The following is a 26,785-nucleotide window of genomic DNA, read 5'->3' on the forward strand; positions in this document are numbered from 1 at the left end:
TTGTTCCAGGTTTGGGTCTCTCAAAATGCAATGGCATCTTGGGAGACCCTGTGTTAGTGTGCCTAGTCTGTGCAGTGCTGAACCCTACGCTAATACTCAACTAATGTATGGTAGCGTTCAAAGCATTCACCCATGCAAAGACCAGGATTGCCAGGACAGGAGGGACAATAAGACCGGGTGTCACGCCTAAATCCGCGCTTGCTACAGACACGACATCTTTTTTGGGGGGCTCGTTGGGTAGGGGTACTCGGGATGGCATAAAGAAAATGCCGCTCATGCAGCCGGCTTACTGCATTTGGTTGGGGAAGGTGAGGTAGAGCACCGTCTGGAAACAGAAGGGCTCTGACGATCTCTTCCTGGAATTTAAGGAAGGATCCAGTCTGTCCTGAAGCTCTGTATAGCACATGAGCATTCAGCAAAGCCAATTGAAATAAGTATACAGACACTTTTTTGTACCAGCGTCTGGCCTTACGGGCAACTAAGTACGGCGCCAACAACTGGTCGTTGAGGTCCACCCCTCCCATATTAAGGTTGTATTCGTGGACACAGAGGGGTTTCTCCACAACACCAGTCGCCGTAGAAATTTGGGTCGTCGTGTCTGCATGAAGGGAGGTGAGAACGAAAACATTCTTCTTATCCCTCCACTTCATAGCGAGCAAATTATTATACTTCAAGCAGGCTCTCTCCCCCAGCCTAAGACGGGAATCTACAAGCCGCTGGGGAAAGCCCCGGCGATTAGGTCGCACGGTGCCACATGCTCCAATCTGCTGATCAAACAAGTGACTAAAAAGTGGCACGCTCGTATAATAATTGTCCACGTACAAGTGGTACCCCTTTCCGAATAAGGGTGACACCAAGTCCCACACTATCTTGCCAGCGCTTCCTATGTAGTCAGGGCAGTTGATCGGCTCTACGTGACTATCTTTGCCCTCGTAAACCATAAATCTACATGTATAGCCTGTGGCCCTGTCACAGAGCTTATACATCTTGACCCCGTATCTGGCACGCTTGCTGGGAAGGTACTGTTTGAATGACAAGCGGCCAGAAAACTTAATCAGGGACTCATCAACGCAGACAACTTGATGGGGGGTAAACAAGTCTGCAAAACGTTGGTTGAAGTGGTTTACGAGGGGCCGAATTTTGTAGAGCCGATCGTATGCAGGGTCTCCACGAGGACGACAGAGTTCATTGTCGTTGAAGTGCATGAACCGCAAAATCTGCTCGTATCGTGCCCTGGCCATGGAAGCAGAGAACAAGGGTGAATGGTAAATTGGGTCAGTGGACCAATATGACCGCAACTTACTCTTTTTATTCAACCCCATGAGGAGGGAAAGGCCCAGAAAGGTCTTAAATTCGGAGACCGTAATTGGTCTCCAATCTCTGGCAAGGGAGGACTGGGGATTAGCGGCGATGTGTTGACCAGCGTATAAATTGCTTTGGTCCACAATAGATCTATAGAGATCTTCGGTGAAAAACAGTGAATAAAAATCCAGTGGCGTAAAGTCAACTGTTTCCACCTGAATTCCGGGTTGGCCAGTGAAAGGGGGAAGTACGGGTGCTGCAGAAGTGGAAGGTTCCCAATTCGGATTGGCCAATGCAGCAGGAAGGGCACTATGGGCACGACGGGCCTGTCTTTGTCTTCTTGGTGGCAGCGGGACACTACTAGTGCTTGCCACCTCGCCAGCTTGAACTGCACTTATGGGACTCGCCACGTCACCACGTGATACTGCAGTGCTGGATGTACGACCAGGGTGTACTAGGCCGCTGGTGCTTGCCAGTTCACCAGAAGGAATAGCGGCGCTAGTACTTCTCTGCTCCATACGAGAGCCCTGCGGTTCTTGCACTTCAAGGACAGAAGAAGAAGAATGGGGTCTGGTACGCCTGACTCTAGCAGGGACCACAACTCTGTCGTCAGAGCTATCTGTCATGGAGCCGCTGTCCTCTACAGGTTCGTATTCTGAGCCTGAACTTGACAGATGAGTGACTTCCTCTTCACTATCTGTCATACTCAGAAACGTGTAGGCCTCTTCACTAGTGTACCTTCGATTTGCCATTTTGGCCTCTAAATTTAGGGGTACACTAGTGAGACTCACAGGCAAAAAAGCTCCTGACTGTTGGCGACTGTATAAAAACGCTACCAAAAAACTGTTAGCGATCGCAGGGATCAGGCCTGACTCTGCGAACGCTGCAGTTATGTGTGCTTAGTGTTTTGTAAGTGTCAGTTATCGATCGATACTGCACTTGGGTGGGCTGGGCAGGGCTGGGCCGAGGAGCAAAACGCAGGTGCTAGCAGGTATCTGGGCTGATCCCGCTAACACTGCGTTTCAGGGAACCCTAAACTGCTGGGGAGTATAGATCTGATCGGATCAGATATCGATCCGTTCAGATACTATAGCACTAAGGGAGGTGTATGCTGCGTGCGTGGGTTTTAGCGGTACTGGCGCTAACCTGACGCTGCCTGGGGCGACGCAGACCTTATCTGATCCTAAAAACTTAACTTCTATCACCGCCGGGCAATTAGGGGGTTAAACCTTTATAGGGTAATAAACGGCGGGTGCCCTAAAACTATAATAAACTGTAATAAACTACAAAAAACAAACTAGCTAACCAGCGTCACCCGTAACAGTTATACGGTGATCGCTGGTGAAAGGGTTAACTAGGGGGCAATCAGGGGGTTAAAACCTTTAGCAGGTAGTATATGGGGGTCCCTGTCGCTATAAAACACTGACAGCGAACCTATATACTTACCTCCCTAACTAGCGTCACCTGTGTCACTAATACAGCGATCAGAAAAACGATCGCTTAGCGACACTGGTGACGGGGGGTAATCAAGGGGTTAACTTTTATTAGGGGGGGTTAGGGGGGTACCCTGGACCTAAGGGGGGGTACCCTAGACCTAAAGGGGGCTAACCTAACTGCCCTAACACTTCTAACTGACACAAACTGACACCAATGCAAAAAAAAAAAAAACTGCTATTGGTGACAGAGTGACAGGGGGTACAGGGGGGTGATCGGGGGGTGATCGGGGGGTGACAGGGGGGTGAAATGTGTGCCTGCGTGTTCTACTGTAAGTGTAGTGTTGGTGCACTTACTTGGATGTCTTCTCTCCTCTGCGTCGGATCAAAAAGACCGACTCGAGGAGAGATGACATCACTTCCTTTCCCTCTGTTTACATTACAGAGGGAAAGGAAGCATTTTCATTCGCCGGGAGCGATCGGGAGGGGGTGGCCAACAATGGATGGCCGCCCCCTCACCTCTCATCGCCCGGGAACAAATGGCGACCGCCTCGGGCACCGGGGGGGGGACCGATCGGACCCCCCACCCGCGGAAGGCAAATCACGTACATGTACGTGATTTTGCCTGTCCGTGCCACCTTGCCGACGTACATCGGCGTGAGGCGGTCGTCAAGTGGTTAATAATAGAGGAATATGATGGGGCAGTTTTGATGGGGCAATTCTGATGGGGCAGTTTTGATGGTGGCAATATGATGGGGCAGTTCTGATGGGGCAGTTTTGATGGTGGCAAAATGATGGGGACAATTTTAATGGAGCAGTTTTAAAGGTGGCAATATGATGGGGGCAGTTTTGATGGGGGCAATATGATGGGGCAGTTTTGATGGGGACAATTTTTATGGGGCAATTCTGATGGGGCAGTTTTGATGGCAATATGATGGGGGCAGTTTTGCTGGGGGCCGTTTTTAGCAATTCAGCTATTCAGCATTCCCACGCATTTTCCCCAGGAAATGCATTTTCTAGTTGCATTTGTTTTTTATCGCTTATGGACTTTGGGTTGGATGCTTATTTATTAGTCACTATTATTTATTATTATTGTTGTTTAGTTTATACTTAATTTTTTTGAACCAATTTTTTCACAATTCTTTTTCACTTGTAATATTTGTTCAGCGCTGCACTGTTTTTTCTTTAATTCCATTTCTTGTGCCCTTGTATTGGGTTATAGTGTCCAGCAGCAGGACCTCCTTCACGGTTACTTTATTATTTATTTTTCATGTATATAATCTTTTTGAGCACCTAGCGCAATTCTTTTTCTTTTTCCTTATGATTTCTAATATGCATAAATGCACAAAGTCCATGGCAGTGAAAAAAACTTGTCAAATTCCACACTAGGGGGTATTACACACCTTCAAAATTACAGATTCTACCCCATGGTCCCAGAAAATTGCTTCAGGGGTTGTCTAGAGAGGGGTACTCTCCTACATGTTTTTTTTTTTTTTGGAACTGTGGTGCGATCGACTCAATCTGGCAACCTGATCGCGGGTATACAATAGACTGTGACACACCAAATGTGCCATTGTTTTGCTGACCTACCTGAAGTCTCTCCTCCCAGCACAGATTGGTCCACACCTGGTTAAGTGCTTTTCACTGGGCTATTGCATTGTTTTAGCATACCCCTAGGGTCCCTTGGGCTCAGATTTTAAAACCTATGGTGGCTATCCTGCTCATGGAAAGGGTGCATCACACTATTTTTGACACTTATGCCAATTTATAACAGAAAATGTGAGCCCTGGTCCGTGTATGGATTTGTGGGTGTATAGACTCACTACTCCCAAAAGTATCTAGTAATACCACACACATAATTTCGATACACTTTTTTTTTTTTTTTTTTCTACTTGTTTATCCCTTTTTTTATTTTATTTTCTTCTGTTTGTTATAATATATTTACTTTTTTTTGCTCTATGCAGCTATGTGCATTCTCTATTTTTTTTTTTTGCTGGGTTATTGACGAGTATCTTTTGCACTCTAAATATGGTTAATTCAGCTATGAAACATGGCTGAGGCAATCTAATGTGACGTTATTTGAATGTCCCCAATAGGGCTGCTGGCCAGAACAAAATGTGGTGTTATAGAGGTGATTGCACAGTTTTGATACTCGCTATGTACAAGTTTTTGTATGTGTTTTTCTACAATAAAATCAATCGTTGGTAGAAAAAAAAGTAACTGCCTATAACCCAGTTGTCTCTGAATCTGTCTGTGTCCTAGACTGTATTCCAAAAATTGGGTTTTACAGGTAGGTAAAAAATCCAATTTTGTCCTAATATTTTATTTTATTTTTGCCTATAGTGCTTTTAACCACCTGACTTGCAAAGGTTGTGATACCCTCATTGGATTTAATTTATATTCTGCAACACGTCCCTATACACACCTCCGGGGATTATTCTGCCTCCTTAAACAGCACCTTTTATGGTAAGGATGTTTTTTTTCTTTGAAACCCTTTTAAACCTGCTACAATTTCAGTTACCAAGCCAGTTTTACATTTTTTTTTTTCACCTGCACTTACAAACCTATATTGACCTGTATGTCTGTGGTTCTCAAACTTCTGGGGTTCAAGAATTACTTTAATGACCTCAATACTGGACACTTTTAGGTTTCATGTACACGGGACATTTTACAACCTCTCCTGAACAATTTAACTTGACAGATAGTAACCCATGTTTAAAACGTCCGTTTTGCCGGAGATATCTATATCTATATCTATATCTATATCTATATCTTTACATTTTTTTTTTCTCAAGTCGTCTTCCAGGACGGCACCCTGAGAGATGACTGGTCCTCCTGACAGGAAACACAATCAAGATAGAGGTTAAAAACCCCGCCTCTCACTGCACTCCTCAGTTTTTAATTGTGTTTCCCCACAGCGAAACAGTTTGTTTTTTTTCTAATAGACCTAAGGCCGTGGGCTGGAAGTCTCCCCCTGGGCGCCAGACTGCAGGTTTTTGGAAGGCCTCTGGGTCTGGTAGGGCTTGCCCTTCCCGGGGGGTTTGTTTCCCCTATTTCTCAGGGGGGCAATGAAGAGCTCCCCATGAGAACTGGAGGACCCTGGGCACTTTGAGTCTCCAGAACTCCAGGGACCATGTTCCTGCTCCCCCTTCTCCTTACCTGACGGTCTCAGGAGATAATTGTGCCGCAGATCTGCCTTACTCCTGCACTGTATAAAGGGGTGTGCTGAGTCTCCTGGCCGCCTCAGCACCGGCGGCGGTGTGTATTTCGGCGCCATTTTGCGGTGGATCTTTCTTGTGGAAATGACGTCACGGCGGCCTAGACGCTAGAGCGCGCGGGCCCCGCAGACCTCGGCAAGATGGCGGCGTTCGGAACGCCATGAGGAGACAGCAGCCGGCTCACGGACTACAGGCACCAGCTTTTAAAAAGGGGGTAGTTCCGGCCAGCGGAGGCAGCATCGCTGGGCAGGGAGCAGGTGTCCACTACTCGCTTGTTGCAATGGAGCAAGAGGAGTCTACAGCCGTTTTGGAGGCCACTGGGGGTGAGTCTACCAGGCTGGAGAAGATAAGGGAGGGGGTGGCCCCCTAGCCTTACCCTCATAAGGGATCTCTGTTAAAATTTTATTACTAGCTAAACGGGCTTCTTGTTTTTGCAGACACAGAAACTCAGAGTGTTGCCAGTAGACCGAGACCCAAAAACCCTTCCCGAACCAAAAGGTGTGGGTACTGCAATGACAAACTAGCAGCAGAGCACACCAAGCCGTTTTGTTATAAATGCATTCACAAATTGTCAGGAAAGGGAACTTCAGAAGTTATGAGAGATTTCCTCTCAGTACAATCTGAAATGCTGTCGACACTTAAAGCCTTTCAGGCTAGCCTCAATGCTAGACAGGATAGCAGAGAGGGCTCATCCTCCCAGGAAAGTGCTTTTTCTAATGTTAGGCAGGGGAGCACCGCTCCGCAGAAACCCCCATCTTCTCAGGATTCGGAGGAGGAGGCGGTGGAAGTGGAAGACCCCTGAGGAAGGGGAAGACGCAGAGGATAGCCAGGAGGAAGAGGGACACTCCAGACCAGGCAGACATATTTTCTCTACAGATGATATGGAGGGCCTCCTAGGGGCTATTTATGCTTCTGAGGAGATCCAGGAGCCAGAGGCACAGACTTCTGTACAGGATAGGTTGTATCAGGGGTTGTCTAAAGCTCAGTCCAGGGTGTTACCTATCCACCAGTCTCTGAAAGACATTGTTTTAAGAGAATGGAAGGAGCCAGAAAATAAACTTCAGAAGTTTAAAACCTGGAAACGCAGGTGTCCATTTAAGGAAGAGGAGCAGAAGAAGTTTTTTAAACTTCCCAAATTGGATGCATCTCTGGCCCAGGTGTCTAAACAATCTGACCTGTCTTTTGAAGACGCAGGTAACATTCGGGACCAAATGGACCGTAGGTCAGAAACCCTTTTACGCAGGGCCTGGGAGGCCAATGCGGCTACTTTAAGTCTGGCTTTAGCTTCAGCTTGTATAGCTAGAAATACTAACATGTGGCTTAATAAACTGACAGATCATATGACAAGTACTTCCAAGTCCAAAGATCTTTTGGATTCCCTGGAGGTAATTGGTAAGGCGGTAGCCTTTCTTGCGGATGCTGCAGTGGAGTCCGTGCGGACTTCGGCTAAGACAGCAGCTCTTCTTAATTGAGCCAGAAGAGCCATATGGATTAAGACCTGGGATGGGGACCATACCTCTAAAACTAGGTTATACGGCCTTCCTTTTGAGAGGTCTCTCCTGTTTTGTACAGGGTTGGACCAAACCCTCTCCAGATCTACGGAGAAAGGAAAGAAATTTCCGGTAAAACCTAAAAAGGCCAAGAGATTTTTTCGAGGCCCCCAGGTCAACAACCGGTTTAAGGACCGTAAGGAAGGAAAGAAATGGGGTGTTGGAAAAGCCAAACAGAAAGGAGCTCTCCTTTTCTCCAGCCCTAGGGTCTCAGACAAGGATCCTAAGTGACGCCAGCACCAAGGTGGGAGGGAGGCTGGCACAATTTATCCCACAGTGGGAGCGGGTAGCCCGGAGCCCTCTGGTCCTTCAGTGGATAAGAGAAGGCTAGAGTTTGCTTCCAGGCCTCCGCAGACATTTCTACTGACTTTTCTACCCAGAGAAAAACCAAAGGCCATAGGACTCATGGAAAATATCGAGCAGTTGGCGAGTCAGAGAGTCATTCTCCCAGTTCCGGTGGATCAGCAAGGAAGGGGTTTTTATTCCCAAACTGTCCGGGAAATTCAGGTTAATCCTGAATCTAAAGAAATTAAACACCTTCCTGCGATACAAAAGATTTCGCATGGAATCGGTCTACACGGTCAGAAAACTTTTGTTTAAAGGAAGTTTTCATGGCTACCATAGACCTGAAGGATGCATATCTGCATATTCCCATTCTACCGCAACACCAGGTATTCCTTCGCTTTGCTATTCGCACAGATTAGGGTACCCAGCACTGGCAGTTCCAGGTCCTACCCTTCAGGCTGGGGGCCAGCCCAAGGGTATTTGCAAAGATCCTTGCAGAGGTCATCTCCTACCTGCACCTTCCAATTTCAGAGAATTGTTGGCTGTCAGGGAGGCTCTAATAGCCTTCGAGAGCAGGATCAGGGGGAGAGAGGTTCAGATCCTCTCCGACAATTCCACTACAGTGGCTTTTCTGAACCATGAGGGGGGTACACGGTCGCTTTCCCTAATGAGATTGACACAGGAGATTCTAGAATGGGCGGAACAAAGGATACCGTCCATCTCTGCAGTGCACATAAGGGGAGTTTTCAACATAAAAGCAGATTTCCTCAGTCGTCAGACAGTACAACAGGGAGAATGGGAGCTGAATCCCGAGGTTTTCTCCCTGGTCTGTCAACAGCTAGGCACACCGGCGATAGATCTCTTTGCCCGCAGGGAAAACAGGAGAGTCAAAAGATACTTTTCCCTCTGCAGGGAACGGGGGTCCGAGGGGGTGGACGCATTAGCGCAGGAATGGGATTTCAGTCTAGCTTATGCCTTTCCTCCTTTAGCCCTGATTCCGAGAATCCTTCGAAGACTATGTCGGGCCAGGGGCAATTTGATCTTGATTGTCCCCTGGTAGCCCAAGAGGTCCTGGTTTCCCACGTTGTGGAACTGGGCGGTTTTACCTCCGATTCAGCTTCCAGAACGTCAGGATCTTCTGCCTCAAGGCCCTCTTTACCATCCGAACCCCGGTTTCTTCAGGTTGACAGCCTGGCTGTTGAAAGGGAGAGCCTGCGCAATAAGGGGTGTTCAGAGAGAGTGATTGACACCCTGTTACTGAGTAGAAAGCCTGTAACGAGGCGCGTTTATGCTAGGGTCTGGGGGGCTTTCTCCCGTTGGTTTGAAGCGAGAGGAGTCCCCCAGAAAGAGATTCCAGTTATCTTAGACTTCCTACAGGAGGGAGTAGACCGAGGTTTAGCTACCAAGACTCTGAAGGTCCAGGTGGCGGCTTTGTCTAGTTTTCTGGATATTAAATTAGCTCTAGATCCTTTTAATTAAGAGATTCTTGTCGGCTAGAGAGAGACTTTCCCCGGTGCAAATGAAGGAATTTCCACCGTGGGATTTATCTTTAGTCTTGGAAGCCCTGACCAGGGCACCTTTTGAGCCGTTGGCTCAATCTTCAGTTAGATTGATTTCTTTTAAAACCGCCTTCCTTCTGGCTATTACCACAGCCAGAAGGGTGGGCGATTTGCATGCTGTTTCTATGAAGGAGCCCTTTTTTCGTCTGTTAGAAGACAGAATTATTCTCAGACAGGACCCTTTGTACCTTCCTAAGGTAGCTTCACGTTTCCATAGGTCACAAGAGATTATTTTACCCTCCTTCTGTCTCAATCCACAGAACGAGAAGGAAAGGGCCTTCCATACGTTAGATGTCAGGAGATGTCTATTGCTTTACCTAGAAAAGGTTAAAGAGTTCAGGAAATCTCAGCATCTGTTGGTCAGTTTTTGTGGAGTTCGAAGAGGCGAACAGGCCTCTAGAACGACCATTGCTAGATGGATTAGACAGGCTATTGCCATAGCTTATGAACATTCAGGTCAGACGGTTCCAACTAATCTTAAGGCTCACTCTACAAGGTCTCTGGCAACCTCTTGGGCAGAAAGAGCCGGAGCATCGGTAGATCAAATTTGTAAGGCAGCAACGTGGTCAAGCCAGAACACATTCCTGAAACATTACAGAGTGGAACTTCTGTCACCCCAGGACCTGGCCTTCGGCAGAAAGGTCCTGCAAGCGGTTGTCCCGCTCTAAGGTAGGCCTGAGCTACTTGCTCTTCTCTCAGGGTGCTGTCCTGGAAGACGACTTGAGAAAATGACCAGTTACACTTACCGGTAACTGTGTTTCTGGGAAGTCTTCCAAGACGGCAGGCCTACTTCCCACCCGGTTAGTATTATTATAGAGTGGTACATTGGAGGTGTTTTTGTTTCACTTTCATGCACTGGTGTTGGTCAATACTTTTGCACAACTGAGGAGTGCAGGGAGGGGCGGGGTTTTTAACCTCTATCTTGATTGTGTTTCCTGTCAGGAGGACCAGTCATCTCTCAGGGTGCCGTCCTGGAAGACTTCCCAGAAACACCGTTACCGGTAAGTGTAACTGGTCGTCTTTTTTTTTTTTTGTTTTTTTTTTGTTTTTTCAACATAGCCAAAAATGAAAAACGCCTGTAAACGAAACACGGCTAAATGCGAGTTGCCGCGCTTAGAAGCGTTTGACATGCCCCTAAACTCAGCTTTTGATCCCATTTTTTTGCGTTCCAAAAAAAGCCTCTAAACTCAACTGTTTAGAAACTACTGTAAACGACCCTGTGTACATGTACTGATAAGATAACTTGGAGAGTACAGGAGCAGTTGAAAAAAATGCCCAACTGCTCCCAAAACGTCCGTTTAGCAGCAGCAGTTTACATGAGGCCTTAACCACTTACTCAGTCATGTAACATAAAAGAGGCACAATAAGTCTTTTGAAAATTGTCTTTTTTTTTTTGCCACAAATTTGTGGAAAATGCCGGGAAAAAAAATAAAATGCATTTTTAAGTTATCAATTTAACAAGCCATTTATCACATACGGCATGGGCATACAACCCAAAACACATTCTGCTACTACTGGGTATGACAATACCACTTGTGAGAGGCGTTTTTAATGTTTTGACTGAATATATACCAGACATTGTGTGTGGGTTTTTTTTTTTTTTTTTTTTTTTATTATAAATGCATGGTGCAAAATTTGGTGCAGCTCTGCATAAAAACCAATCTACTTCTAGGTTTTGTTTATAAAGCTTAATTGAACAAGCTGAAGTTAGAAGCTGATTGACTACCATGCACAGCTGCACCAGATTGTGAGTGCACCAGTTTTAGTAAATCTTCCCCATAGAGTCTTGTTGATCACAAAAATCAACCAATTGTACTTAAAGTGGATGTAAACACGAATTTTTTTTTTTTTTTTGTTTAAATAAGTCATATTGTAGAGCATAAGATTTCCTATCATTTGAGCCCAGTCTTGCCACACAGAGTTAATCCATCTCTGAGCAATCCTCTTTTATTGTTCAGTGAGAAAATTTTTGACAAACTGAGAAAAACTTTGTCAAATACTCCCCCTTGCTGTGAGTGACAGGTGATTTACATATCTCGTGCACTAGCCTAAGTAAGACACGGGCAGTATTTTTGAATTCCCTCCCACTCCTTTCTTCAGCAGCTCTGCCAGGTTCCACATAATCTCAGCCCTGGCTGCAGACACTCCACTGGTCTGATGGGGTTTTTTTTTTTTTGCTGCTGGACACAGATATATCTGTGTCCAGCAGCACTAGACCCCCCCCCCCCGTAAATGACATGTATAGCGTTTCCGTCCTTTCCTCCACTCTCGATCCTGACAGAGCCCGCTGGAATGGAGGGGAGTCGGCTGCGGGGGATGAGGGGGGTGGAGGAGGAAGACACAGCGGGCAGATAAGGACAGGAGGGGGGCCAGAGAAGAAGGGGAGGTGGTGGGGAAGAGAACACGTCAGGTGCTGGAGGAGGAGGACACAAGGGACCGTCGGGGGTGATCGGTGCAGCGGAGGGACAGCCGTGAGCACCGATCTCCCTGCATGGTGTTTGATCAGCTGCTTCTCCTTCTCTGCCTCCTCAGGGGGATCCGTGCTCACAACTGTCCCCGCCGCACTGATCATCCCGACTGTCACTGGACAGTGACAGGAGCCATGAGCGCGCTCCTCTTCTCCTGTGCGCGCACTTTTCACTCCGGCCAGGCCCGAGTGTAGAGGTGGGCGGGGAGTCTGGTGATGCCATGACTCTCCCCACCGAGCGCCGTACAACGGACCCGCCCACTGAATCTGGTGTTTTTGGGGGCTCCAAACAGCTAAAGGGGAGACATTTGAAAGGTAAGGATACATGCAGGAGGCATGTATATCTTTATAGATCACCCCTATATCAGTACTTTAAAAAAGATGGGAGTGAGTTTACATCCACTTTAAACGAAAGGACTAAAGAAAGTAAGAGCCAGAGCGTTCTTGTGGTTCCAGAAGTGCAGTTTTAGGAGATGACTGGGACTGTTTCGCAGGAACATAGTCAAACATGAAGATAGGTCATTTCAGGCACAGGCAGAGTAATGGTCAGAAAACAATCGGTCCAGGCAACAGGCAGAAACTTAGTCAATAAACAGGTCAGGATTAGTACGGGTAGCAGGCACAGGCAACACTGCACTGGTGTGCCAGTGATCAGGAACACTGTTTCTTACTGATCTGGTCACCATTGCTGGCTTACACTTAGTGTGGTGACACTAGGACTGGTGTAGTGGTGGTCAAGAAAACTGTTTGCCACCACTCCAGATCAGTGTAGCAATCAGGAACACTAATTCTAGCTACGCTGGTCTGCCTGTATGGTGGTGATTGGAGAACTGTGACTGGCTGCACTATTAGGGCGCATTCACATGTGAGGTTGGGGAGCGGTAAAACCTTACTGTTGAACTGTGCTGTTACCACCCCTCAATCGCATCCCCTTTTTAGCTGCAGTGGCTTAAAGTGTACACATGCAGCAGTTGTGATGCTTTGCTTCACAGCTGTGGCAGGAATTGCACACTCGCCGATTGTGACCCATTCAAGTGAATAGGATTGCTTGTGAGGGGTCCAAAAGTTAAATCGGCTGGTGAGAAGGCGATGGAATGCCTCCTCACTGCCTATCAAATGCTCTCTGAACAGCGATCTGAACATGGATGACTCTTCAGAAAGAATCGCTCATGTCTTTATGGTGACACTGTGACTGCTGTTGCGGTGATCAGGAACGCTACAACTGGTGTGGCGGTGGTCAGGTATGCTGTTACTGGGGTGGTGGTGATTAGGGACACTGGTGACAGTCTGTAAGAAAATGGTTAATTTTTAAAAAATTTGTTACAGTATGATTGTTTATTACAGTGGTCGCTGTAAATGCAGTCATTTTAATTGAATAGCTTTCATTCATGATTCATTGTTTACTATTGTGATTGCTGTGATTGGCCACAGCTATCACCTGGTATCAATGTTATCATGAATGGATGCCATCTGCTAGTTTTTTACTAGTGATCAGAGGCCCAGTATCAACAACTGTGATCCACTGTCTGGTGGACACAGCGCTCAAGGACCGCATGCGAAAGCGAGTACATCCTGCTGGAACTAGAGAGCGCCAGCAGCAGTTAGTCACAGTTGACTTTTTTTTTTTTTTTTTCTGTACAGGTACACTTTTAAAGTAATCTTAGGCAGCAATTTTTACAGGAGGAAGAGGCCCACACCCAAAAAGCAGACTTTGCATTTTACAGCAAGGTCTACACTATTAAATTGCCATACAAAATGAGTAAACTGTTCACACCTGTAAGTAAATAGATTGTACTTCAGGAATACTTTGTCACAGTAGTAGTGGACCTTCTGTGTCATCAAGTGAATGCAGGCCCTAAAGGCGGCCATGTAGCTTAGTCTACAGAGCCCCCTGATATTCACCACAGCACACTGCAAGATTTGATGGGCATTGCTCTAGACTGCTTTCAGGTTGCAGCCCTCAAATACAACCAAACTACTGGCAGGAGGGAGACAAGGTGAAAATCTTCAAGGCAAGATGGTCCAAAAACAGGCAGAGGTATTAAACCAGCATCAGGCAATGGAACAAAGGTTTCGGCAACAAGAGCCCAGGAAGAGAGTCTGAGAGGTGTTTGCTCCTTAAATTCTCAATTGCACTGAGCAAGTTTAAATAGCTTCTTAAACATAAGGGAGGAAGTGCCCAGCAACACTTCTCAATAAAAACTTACCTAAACACAGACTGAATAAGCTCTGACACAGGATTTCAGGAGGAGGAAATCCTTTGCATTGAGGGTAAACAGGAATCAAACATGGGAATTAGGTGAAGATAACAGACTGATTCTGCGGAGACTCAGCTACGACGGGAGCAGCTGCAGATAGCAGCACGTTGGCTCTGAAGGCCACAGATTGTGTAATCTTAGAACTAATGATGCAAAAAAGGGGACGTCTTTTCCCCTCTGGTATTCATATTGTCCGGCTGATGCAAATTCTATAACACAATGCCATTTTTACTCCTAGTGGACCATAGAGGCAACTACCGACACAAGTGTTTTGCTTTGGTTTCAGCTGAAGTCTTTGAACCTCAGTTTAAGAACCACTGTTCTACCATAATGACACCAAAAAACATTTTCAGGAAGCAAGTATTCTAGATTTAAAAAAATGCTATAATTAAGCACATTACATAGCATTGCATGCTGGTGAAAATAAGTTAAAGTTTCACCAAAAACTTTTTGGATATCCTGGTAAAATATAAACTGGTAACTCATATAGCTTTTTAACATCATGCAAGCTTGCACAGCTGAGGAAAGCCTGCAAAGTTTATCGTGGCATTTATTGTGGGAGATCACTGGATACATATCCTGCCATTAGAAGGTTGGACACTAACCAGCAGAAGATGTGGCTGTTGATCTACCTTCTTTCACAGCAATCCAGCCTCTAACTCGGTGGGGGGTAGGACATCCCTCCAATGTCTGCTGGTTCTAGATTAAATACCATAGAGAATTGATATATCCTCAATAGGGGTTGACGATTATTGGGGCCAATATTCACTTTATTTTTTATAGTATTGGTCACAAACTTACCGATTATTGGTCTCCCCCCGCCGTGGCGGCCATCTTTTTGAGGCCTACTATGTCATTGGCCCGGGTAGAAGGAGCCAGGAAAGGGTTTTGCACTGGGCCTGCAAACGTTCTGACAGTCTGAGTCCTGGCTTCTTCTACCCGGATAACGCAATGGCTGCCTCCTCCCTTGCCTTGGACAGTGCATGCCACGGAACGTCTGGACCAGAGAGTACATGCCAGCCACCCACAGCAGTTTTCAACACTTTAAATGTACAGAATATTGGTACCTGATATCGGCTATTGGCCTGAAAGGCGGCCGAAAAATCTGTATCGGCCCTGAAGAAACTATATTGGTCGACCTCTAATTCTCAATATCCAAGGCCAGCAGAGATTGGAATAACCCAATTGAACTAGGTAATGAGTGGGCTGTACTGTAAAGGTAGAAGAAATAAAAGAGAAAAGGATTAGAGGGGTGAACAGAAGGTGGAGGTGGAAGTAGAAGGGTAGGCACGATGCGGGGGGGGCCACATTCACCCTCTGTGTTTATGACAGTAGGGGCCCACTTTTAGGTGGTGATTTGGCGGTACATGTTCCAAGGGGCCCAGATTTTGCAGAATTTGCTGTGAGTGTTTGTGAGGATGCTCATTAGTTTATTCATGGGAAAAAAAAAAGTTGATTTATTTTTCGACCTCAGAGGTGGACAAATTAGTTTTTTTTCCATGCCCTGGCTTTTGTTCATCTAAAGGCTAGAAGAACAAAATGGATGAGCTTAAACTGTTTTTTTTTTTTATTACCCCCCCCCCCCCCCCCCAGGGGGTTTAAAGTGTTGAAGTGCCAGGAGAAACTAATCCTGAATAGCGTGTGTAAAAGGGAGAACACTTTGAACCAAAAGTGGCCTAACACTGGACAGGGCCACCGCATATGGAGGACATCTCCAGAAGCCTGGGATCCTCTGAAACATAGACCCAAATGTCCAGGAAACGTGATCTAGTTTAGATGTCACCAGATACTACAAGTCAGAACCTTATAGGCTGACTCAAGGTTGGTGACCATAATAGAGCGGGTGACTATAGTGAACCACACGACTTGCCAGCCCTTTTCTGATTCTGATTTTTGGGCCTTCAAGTCCTCTTCCCACTTACCTACTACCTTCTCCCTCTACACATGCTAATGCGACTATTGAGTTGAGGATAGATAATACAAATAAGTGTGGGAGTTAGAGAGGTATCGCGACATGTATTTGTTCAAAAATAGTCAACGTAGTAAGGGGGTCTTTGTCTCTGTGAAGATCTGATAAGATGTCAAAGTTGGGTGTACCGGAATAATCCCAAGGAGGGGGCCTTAATAAAAACTCTCTTGGAGAGTTGCCCAGGACAACATGACTTTTTTTTTTTTTCCTCCCAGAAGGGAGTAAACTGTAGTGAAATTGTAGGTGGTCTACCAGAGGAAAGAGGATGGGGACTCTAACCATGGTAGAAAATGGGGATTTCTGGTGATGGGGAGTAAGGATAGCTGCAGAGAGAGGAGGTTGCTAAAGTATTTAAGGGAGTTCCAAACTTTCAGTGTGTGTGTGTGTGTGTGTGTGTGTGTGTGTGTGTGTGTGTGTGTGTGTGTGTGTGTGTGTTTCATTAAGGGGCTAAAGGTAGGCAGGCGAGAAGGGTGGGGGGTTGGGGAGTCCATGGGAGAGATTTTATATTTATAGGGGCGACATAGTACATTTTTAGCTCAACACATAGAGGGCTTCACGACTCGCATACAAAGCCATTAATACTACCAGGGCGGCCTGGTAGTAATTTTAAAAAGTTGTGAATGATCAAGCCCTCCTACCGCCTAATGATATATATTTTTTTTGGAAGAGATTAAGTAATTTTGGTAGAATCATTTTGATGGAGTTGAAATGCCCCATCCAGGAGATGGGATGTCGAGACCAAGATAAAGTCAAAGTTTAAAGGTGGTGAATGGTCAGGATGTAGTTGGTCGAGTATAAATTTGACTGAGTGGTCAAGCAGAAGTCAAGATTTCTTTCTCGAACATCACGGGACACAGAGCCACAGTAATAACTGATGGGTTATGTAGGTACCAATAGGTATTGGACACTGGTCACACCCTAAGCAGGAAGTTCAACCCCCTATATAATCCCTCCCCTTACAGGGATACCTCAGTTTTTACGCCAGTGTCTTAGGTGTTGGACGTGTAAAGATGTCCTGTGCTGAAGCTCCAAAGGGAATATCCTGATATCCTATACTGGGGCAAGCCAGGCGAACCGGATCCATTCAAAGTGCCCTTTCATGGCTGAATTGGATGGTACCCGGGCCTCGTGTCTGAAGAAATGAGGTTTTACCTGTAACGCTTCTCTTTTTAGAGGGCTGGACCCCGCATATCAGAAAAGGGTCTTTAACACCTTATTTCTGGCTGGGTGCTTTACAGGGCCAGAACTGCAGGATCCCCCTATTTGTAGGGGGCCCCAGTCTCTGACGTTTTTTTTAAACGGAGCCCACCGTAAGAAGTGAAGATTGGGTCTGTGTATACGGAACCCTGCAGCTGGATAAGGTAAGAGGAGATTCCACAGAATTTTAAATTCTAGTAGGTTTTCTCCTTTAAGGTAAATGCATGCTATGCCTATTGTGACCACTGGGGGCTGCCAAGAGCACATACCTTCTCATGCTGATTTCTTTCTCAGCGTTCGATGCTGCACAAGCTCCTCCGACCGGCTCCAGGTAGGATGGGATGGGGTTTTTTTTCCTCAGGGATATTTCCCCCAGGCTAAGGGGAGGCCGCAGGAGGGCTGTAAGACGGTTTTACACCGCACTGTCACCGCCGCTGCCGCCGCCGTTGCACATGCAGGCTCCATCTCTGCCAGCCTCTCTCCTTCCTCCTCCACCCCCAGCCTTCCTCCATGCTTATCCCGGAAGGGTCAGCTCGCACGGGTAGCGCTCGGGTTTTGAAAAAACGAAGGGGGGCGGTAGAGGGTGGGGGGCAGAGCGTCAGCACAGCGTCAGCATGCTCAGACGCCCACATTGCCAGAAACAGGGCTATTTAAAGCACACTTTACAGGTGCTCTGAGCCTTTGGAGGGACACAGAGCTGACAGTAGCATTTAAGGTGGGACACAGGCATTCTCCTAGGCTGCATTTACTAAGGTAACACCAGACCTGGGCATTTGGTAGCAAGGCTTTTGCCAGACTACATCGCTCAGCAGTCCGTGTTCATTTTTGATACCTCCACCTTGTTGCTTTGCACTATGGGTAGAAGAGGTTCAAATACCCCCAGAACCAGAGACGCTAGGGGATCTCATTCGGGTTCTGAGGACCCCCTGTCTGCAGCATCTCCCCCCCCCCCCCCCCCCCCCCCCCGAGGGGCCAGGGACGGCTAGCCAGGGAGAGCCGTTGGGGTCAGGGGCTGCACCGGCTTCTGGCACTTCAGCCTCTGTATACATTACACAAGAGGTTTTTTCCTCAACCATTACTGGGTTAGAGGAAAGATTAATGGCCGTGATTACATCTTCATTCAGTGGAAGAAAACGCACTAGGCCTTCCTCTGTTCCCCAAGACCCTCAAGTAGAGGAGCTCTGGGATAAAGGAGATGGATCCCTTTCAGAGGATCAGGATGGGACAGATGATTCCTCCTCTGAGGAATCAGGTGGAGAGGGACCCTCTTCGGCTTCCCAAGAGGAGAAAGTCTTAGTACAGATCCTTACTGGATTGGTCCACTCCACATTTAAGTTGCCCATATTTGAATCAGTTAAGTAATCTTCTTCTTCTTTGGGGTCGCTGAAACCTTCCCAAACAGCACATGCTTTTCCTGTTCATATTTTACTTGAAAAGCTCCTTTTATTCTGAGTGGGATCACCCAGATAAGCGTTTTCTTCGGCCGAAAAAGTTTTCAATACTTTATCCTATGGAAGAAAAATTTATTAAAAGGTGGGGAATACCGGCCATTGATGGGGCCATTTCCTCTATAAATAGTAGTCTGACTTGTCCTGTAGACAACGCTCAGATGCTCAGGGATCCTGTGGATAAAAAGATGGAATCCTTATTGAAGGATGTTTTTTCCTTAGCAGGATCAGTGGCTCAACCTGCAGTAGCAGCGATTGGAGTCTGTCAATACTTAAGAGACCATGTTAAGCAGGTCATCAAAGTTCTACCTGAAGAACAGGCCCAGGGGTTCGCTAACCTTCCAGCGGCCTTATGTTCTGTTGTTGACGCCATCAGAGATTCTTTCGTGCAAACCTCTCGTCTTTCACTTGGGTTGGTGCATATGCGTAGAATCTTATGGTTGAAAATTTGGTCAGCCGAAGCACCATGTAAGAAGCTGTTGGTTGGGTTTCCTTTTCGTGGTGCAAGGTTGTTTGGAGAAGACTTGGATAACTATATCAAGAGAATCTCTTGTGGGAAAAGCACTCTCTTACCTGTTAAGAAGAAGAGTAAGCGTCCCTCTTTCAAACGGACTCTTTCCCTAGCGCCAGGTGCATCAGCCTCCAGGCATATACGACTGCCTCCTCCGTCTGGGGCATGAAACAAGAGTCAACCCCAGGGACAAAAGAAGTCCTGGGGGAAGAAGTCTACTAGACAAGACACTAAGGCCTCTTCATGAAGGGGCGCCCCCGCTCGCTCGAATGGGGGGAAGACTGCTACAGTTCTCAAAGCTCTGGCAGGAGGACTTCCAGGACAGATGGGTAATCTCCACGATAACCTTAGGGTACAAGCTGGAGTTCCAAGAATTTCCCTCTCCTCGTTTCCTCAGATCAAGTGTCCCCAGAGATCCAGAGAAGAAGCAGTCGCTCCTTCTAGCGTTAGAGCGACTTTTGTCGCAAGAGGTCAGTATGGTGGTTCCCACAAAGGATCAAGGATTGGGCTTCTATTCCAACCTTTTTACAGTCCAAAAAACAAATGGGGATGTCAGACCCATTCTGGATTTAAGAGACCTGAATCGATTCCTAAGGATTCAGTCCTTCCGCATGGAATCAATTAGACATTATCAGAGATGCATATCTACATGTGCCCATTTTTCCTGCTCATCAGAAGTTTCTGCGCTTCGAGATAGGAGGGCGCCATTTCCAGTTTGTGGCTCTGCCCTTCGGGATAGCCACTGCACCTCGAGTGTTCACAAAGATCTTGGCTCCTCCTCTGGCCAGATTAAGGGCTCAGGGTATAACTGTCATAGCATACCTAGACGACCTGCTCTTGATAGACCAGTCGGTAGCCTCCTTGAACGGGAACTTGAGGACCACGGTCAAGTATCTGGAACACCTAGGTTGGATCCTAAACCTAGAAAAGTCTTTGCTAAAACCAGTAAGAAGACTGGAGTATTTAGGTCTGATCATAGATACAAGCCAGGAGAAAGTATTTCTTCCTCAGGCAAAGATTACTGCTTTAAGGGAACTGATTCTGACAGTCAGGACCAAGAAGGGTCCTTCTGTCCGCCTTTGTATGAGGCTGCTAGGAAAGATGGTGTCTTCATTCGAAGCAGTTCCCTATGCTCAGTTTCATTCAAGACTTCTGCAACACAGTATTCTGTCGGCCTGGAACCAGAAGGTTCAGGCATTAGACTTCCCGATGCACCTGTCAATTGGTGGCTAATACCCGGAAACCTGCAGAAGAGGAAATCCTTTCTACCGGTTACCTGGACGGTGGTAACAGATGCCAGTCTGTCAGGTTGGGGAGCAGTTCTGGAACAATCTGCGATCCAGGGGCTATGGTCCAAGACCGAGAGGACCTTACCCATCAACATTCTGGAGATCCGGGCGATATATCTAGCCCTAAAGGCCTGGACTATCGGGCTACAGGGTTGCCCGGTCAGGATTCAGTCCCGACAATGCCACAGCAGTGGCTTATGTCAATCATCAGGGAGGCACCCGGAGCCGATCTGCTCAAAAAGAGGTGAACCAGATCTTAGTCTGGGCAGAGATGCATGTGCCATGCATATCGGCAGTGTTCATTCCAGGGATAGAGAACTGGCAGGCGGACTATCTAAGTCGCCAGCAGTTACTTCCAGGGGAATGGTCTCTGCATCCCGACGTCTTTTGGGCCATATGCCAAAGATGGGGGGGTTCCAGATGTAGATCTCTTTGCATCCCGATTCAACAAGAAGATAGACAGATTTGTGGCAAGGACAAGGGATCCTCTTGCATGCGGGACGGATGCGTTGGTGATTCCGTGGCATCGTTTCTCACTGATTTATGCATTCCCGCCTATTCTGCTACTGCCATGACTCCTTCGCGGGATCAAGTAAGAAAGGAGGTCAGTACTTCTGGTGGCCCCCACTTGGCTCAGAAGGACTTGGTATGCAGAAATAGTAAGGATGACGGTGGGTTCCCCGTGGACCCTACCGGTACGCCCAGACCTGTTATCTCAAGGTCCAGTGTTCCATCCTGCCTTACAAATGCTAAATTTGACGGTTTGGCTATTGAGACCCACGTTCTGAAGAGTCGTGGGCTTTCAGGTCCTGTGATATCTACCTTGATCAATGCAAGGAAGCCAGCTTCCAGAATGATTTGTCATAGAGTCTGGAAAGCTTATGTATCCTGGTGTGAATCCAGGGGTTGGCATCCCAGAAAATATGTCATAGGTAGAATTCTGGATTTTCTACAGTTAGGATTAGAGATGAATGGCCTTGAGTACCATCAAGGGCCAGGTCTCGGCCTTATCAGTATTGTTTCAACGGCCACTTGCTTCGCATTCTTTGGTCTGAAACTTTATGCAGGGGGTGACGCGTCTTAATCCTCCGGTTAAGACGCCCCTAAACCCCTGGGACTTGAACTTGGTTCTGTCGGTGTTACAGAAACAGCCTTTTGAACCAATACGTCAGATTCTTTTGGTCTTGCTGACAAGGAAACTAATTTTTATGGTAGCTATCTCTTCTGCTAGAAGAGTATCAGAATTAGCAGCTCTTTCCTGTAAAGAGCCTTATTTGATTGTACACAAGGATAGAGTGGTATTGCGCCCTCATCCTAGTTTTTTACCAAAGGTGGTTTCAGATTTTCATCTAAACCAAGACATTGTTCTGCCTTCCTTTTTTCCAGATCCCTGTTCTGTGGAATAGAGGTCACTACATTCTTTGGATGTAGTAAGAGCAGTCAACACCTATCTGGAAACAACTGCTCAGATTCGCAAAACGGATGTTTTGTTCGTGCTGCCAGAGGGTCCCAATAGAGGACAGGCAGCGTCAAAAGCTACCATTTCTAGATAGATTCGACAATTGATTATTCAGGCTTACGGTTTGAAACGCAAGATTCCTCCGTTTCAGTTCAGGGCACATTCCACAAGGGCTATTAGTGCTTCTTGGGCAGTGCATCACCAGGCCTCTATGGCTCAGATCTGCAAGGCCGCAACCTGGTCTTCTGTCCATACATTCACCAGATTTTATCAGGTGGATGTGCGAAGGCATGAGGATATCGCCTTTGGGCGTAGTGTGCTGCAGGCAGCGGTACAAGGTCCTCAGGTCTGATTGCACCCTGCTTGGTTGTGATTCCCCCCCCCCTTTAGTTGGCATTGCTTTGGGACATCCCATCAGTTATTACTGTGGCTCTGTGTCCCGTGATATTCGAGAAAGAAAATGGGATTTTTTATAACAGCTTACCTGTAAAATCCTTTTCTTTCGATGGACATCACGGGACACAGAGGCCTCGCCCCTCTTCTAATACACTTTATATTGCTTTGCTACAAAACTGAGGTATCCCTGTAAGGGGAGGGATTATATAGGGGGTTGAACTTCCTGCTTAGGGTGTGACTAGTGTCCAATACCTAATGGTACCGACATAACCCATCAGTTATTACTGTGGCTCTGTGTCCCGTGATGTCCATCAAAAGAAAAGGATTTTACAGGTAAGCTGTTATAAAAAAATCCTATTTTTTGTCGGCTTAGGAGAATTTAAAGGACTGGAGCATTGCAAGAGTGGCAGACGGTAGGGAGACATTTAGAGCCACCGATTTTGTCCTTGTTTAAGCGGAGGTTGGAAATTCGGGCAAAGGAGTGTAATATGGACAAGCAGGTTCATTAGTGAAATTAAAGATTGGGTTGGCATCAGTAAGAGGTCATCGACAAAAAGGCTGATCTGGTAAGAGCAGGGTCCTGCGTGCACTCCATGAATATTCAGGTTATTCCTAAAGAGGCAGCTTTAGTGTGTACCCCATTCAATAGGAAGGGGGATTGTATAATGATTCAGGTATCGAACGCTGGCAAGGGGCCATTGAAGAAAGATTGCAGCCAAGTTAGAAAGCGGTGCCCAAACTTCCATCTGTGTAAAATGTAATGCAATTACTCCCACAAGATGGTATCAAAAGCTTTGTGAATGTCCAGGGACAAGAGCATACCTGGCAGTTTGTTTTGGTGGACCAAATGCATTATATGGATAATCTTACGAGTGTTGTCTAGGGCTTGTCTGAAGGGGATGAACCCCACCTGTTTTTTGTGAATCAAGTTTGAATGAAAAGTTTAGCCTGATGGCCAATCTTTGTCAATATTTAGTAGGGGTATAGGACGAAAGTTGTGGGGATCCAGGTGGTCCTTGCCTGGTTTGGGGAGCAGCGTTTGTGTTTCTAACATCTGTAGATGAGTAAGACGGCTTGGCATACAAACCTTCAGAGCCACTGCTGTATCTGCATGCATCTTTTTCAGGGTGTTTTGCTAGCGTTGCAATGTCCCTATATAGGATTTTTGGGTCCTGCTAGATCCTTTTTATTGAAATAGTTTTGTTTTTTTTTGTTTTTTTTTCCCCCACTGGGGTTTTGCGTTTACGGTTTATTAAGGAGATTGTTTTTATACAGTGATCACCCTGTACACTGTATGTGAAGGTTCTATTAATAAAATGTAATTTTAATGCCTTTTTAGTCTCTACACCAGCTTTTTGACAACAGTTCACACTTTCAGTTTTGTAAATTGAACGATTAACCTTATTATGAAGTCTTCCATACAAGGCAAATCTTAGCAAAGAACAAATGGCCAAACATATGAGGGCAAATTCTACATGACAAGTCGCAGTGGTTTTCCTACACCTAAAATAAAAGGGACATTCTTTTAAGGACAATGACTTGCCCATTAGGCACAGAGAAAGGCAACTGGTTTCCAAGAAAGAGGCCATTATGTCAAACTACATCATTGAACAAGGGTGGGGGCCTTCAGCATCATCTGTCTTTCACATATGCCATTTTTTTTTAAATAGAATCTTTATTTAAAGTTCATCAGAACAAGTCAGCAATTATAAAAAAAACACATGCAAGGAAAAAATAATAAAGTGGAGCATAAAACAGAAGAAAAGTAAACGTCATCCTCTATGGCTTTGAAAGACGATGTCGTATTACAGTGAGCTATGTCATTGCTTTATAAAACCAGTGAAGTCCTCCTGTGTACCAGACAATCGGTCCCTATGGACACAACCCCCCCACCCCACGGGGAGAGGGCGGAGGACCCAGTCAACTGCAAACATTAACCTTACCAACATAGGGCTGACAGCTCAATCGTATTGAGTCAAAGTTATTGTTGTTCACAACATGCGAACTGCCCGCTCACACCTGGTTTGCTGATTGGTCGGTCATCATAGCCCCAGGCTTGACACTTGGGGGGGGGGGGATTGGTTCGCCGGAACTAGTTGTTTAAATTTGGAGTCAGCCAAAGCCAGCAAGGCAGTGTCCAAGCTGGATGAGACTGAAAGCGACCCAGAGATATGGGTTCTCCAAGATTCCCAAATGGAGTCAAACTTTTTCTGGTTACCCCTACATGTGGCCAGCCATTCCTCTGCTTCCATGATCTCCCCCACCTTCTCCACCCATTACTCTTCACTCGGGATGCGCAAGCCTTTCCAATAAATCGGGATTTGGTGTCTAGCTGCATTGAGAAGGTGTGGAAGAGCATTTCGTTTATAGCGTGTTAATGGCATGGAGGGGGTGTGGAGGAAGAATTGACTGTAATTCAGGGATGTCCATACCAAGACCATCAGAGATATGCTTACTGACCATTAGCTAAAAAGGTCTCAGTATGGGGCACTCCCACCATATGTGGAGAAGTGTTCCTTTCTGTCTGCAGCCCCTCCAACACTGGCCAGAAGCCGTGGGATAAATCCTAGCCAGGGTCGTAGGCACCCGATACCACCTTGAAAGTATTTTATAGTTCTTCTCTTTGGTTTTAGATTCCACTGAACTCGAGTGCGTTGGGTAATATAAATGGTTTAGTTGTTCATTTGTAAACTCACACTGGAGGTCACGATCCCATTCTTTGATGAAAATTGGTTTAGGGCTGGGCTTAGCTGCTTCTGGTAATCTATAAAGGGTAGAGATCATGTGTGGCTGAGGGTCTTGTTCGGCCCATAAGCTTTCAAACTCAGTAAGAATAGTTCTAATATCATGCCATTTTAACATTTATACCCTGGTGTGACAACAACTCACACCTCTGGCCATGTATATTGAATGATTAACATTGGATTGTATTATGTAACTAGTAGGCCTCTTGCACACTGCAGCTTGAAAAAGCTCAGTACAGCTTATTTTCTCCCTTCGCCTTTCAGGACAGCACCTTGGAGAGAGCGCAGGTCCACCTCCTTAGACAGGAAACACTGCGTGACAACGCCCCTTTAAAAAGCAGCTGCTTCCACCATGCCGTCAGTTTTAGTGTTTCCTCCGCCATGGTGGAAGCACTGCTTGGGGAACCAGAGGGGCTGCGCTCTCTCCAAGGAGAGGGTTTTGGCAGGACCTCCACGTTTGGGTACTCAGACCAGCCCAGCTCCTTCCCGCACGTGAGGGGGGTGCTCTGGTGTCCCTTCCTTCTCTGGCTCACAGGAGTAATGGTCTGCCGGAAGTTTTTCCTCCCGGGGTGTTCGGAGGGCCACAGTTGTGCTCAGTAAGAGTGTCCATGCCAGGCCTCTGCATGGCGGCGCCGAATCCCGGACAGCGGATGACACCAGTTCCGGTGGGTGGAGACTTCCGGCGGGGCGTAGCAGCGATTGGTTCCTGCTGCTGGAACGCAGGAGGAAGGGGCGGGTCCTCTGGCCGGGACTTCCTTTTGTTTGGCACATGGAGCCTAGTACACAGTGCAGCAGCTGCGGATTTCACTATTGAGACAGCGGAATCGTCAGCAGCAATGGCGGATGCAGGCGCCCAGGTTCCCGGCCAGGCCCAGGCAGGAGAGGTGCGTTGGCACCTCTTTCCTTTTATATCACTGGGTGTTTTTATCTTTATATGGTTCAAAGCCTGCTGCTGTCTGCTATGGGGTAAAATGTTTCCATTAGCAGTTCAGCAAAGGAGTGAGACTCTGGGCACTTAGGGTGTTGGCTGGAGGTACTACTTTTCTCTGAAGCCTTAGTTCTAAGGACCTGGCTTTTTCTTGTTTCTCTGTTTCAGAAAGCTACTGCCAAATCAGAGAGAACAGGGAGAAAGTGCCCCTCATGCAAAAATCCTTTAAGGGACTCTTGGCCCAAACCACTGTGCAAATCCTGCATTGTGGATTTAGTAAAAGAAGAATCCTCACAAGAGTGCAAAGAACTCTTATCTTCTGTGAGGAAGGAATTAGCAGAGGCCCTAGGGACAGTGCGTTCCCTTGTGTAACGCGGCCAGAGTTCCAGCCAAGAACAGAGTTCTTACTCTAGTTTCCCTCAGTCCACTTCCAGACAGGTGGAAAGTGAGTCGGAGGAGGAAAGGGAAAGCATTCCACCCTCAACCATTGATTCTGAGGAGGAGGAGGTGGAAGAAGAGTCAAGATAATCTAGATATAAGCTTTCACTTGAGGAGGTGGATGAATTACTCAAGGCAATTTATACTACCCTGGAGATCCAGGAAGAAAAAGCTCAGCTGTCTGTGCATGACAAGATGTACCTGGGGCTGGAGGAAATTAAACACAGGGTGTTCCCTGTGCATAAAGTGTTAACAGACACTATTAAAAAGGAATGGAAGGATCCAGAGAAAGGACAGTTTTTTTCTAAAGCCCTCAAAAGGAGGTTTCCTTTTG

The 26,785-nt window shown here is 46.7% G+C and overlaps 1 protein-coding gene across 2 annotated transcripts in view; it reads left to right on the forward strand.

Annotated features, from left to right (window-relative positions):
- The window catches only part of OIP5 (Opa interacting protein 5), a 192,481-nt gene that overhangs the window by 64,275 nt on the left and 101,421 nt on the right, over positions 1–26,785 (forward strand). The window contains exon 3 of one of the 2 annotated variants that reach the window (XM_073630642.1): positions 5,079–5,201. The exons of the other annotated variant lie outside the window; for it this stretch is intronic. Within the exon in view, the coding sequence (XP_073486743.1) occupies positions 5,079–5,201 (123 nt within the window). The remainder of the gene's footprint in view (positions 1–5,078; positions 5,202–26,785) is intronic. 2 annotated transcript variants of the gene reach the window in all.

Source organism: Aquarana catesbeiana, linkage group LG05 (genome assembly GCF_042186555.1).
Source record: "Aquarana catesbeiana isolate 2022-GZ linkage group LG05, ASM4218655v1, whole genome shotgun sequence".
NCBI classification, from domain to species: Eukaryota; Metazoa; Chordata; class Amphibia; order Anura; family Ranidae; genus Aquarana; species Aquarana catesbeiana.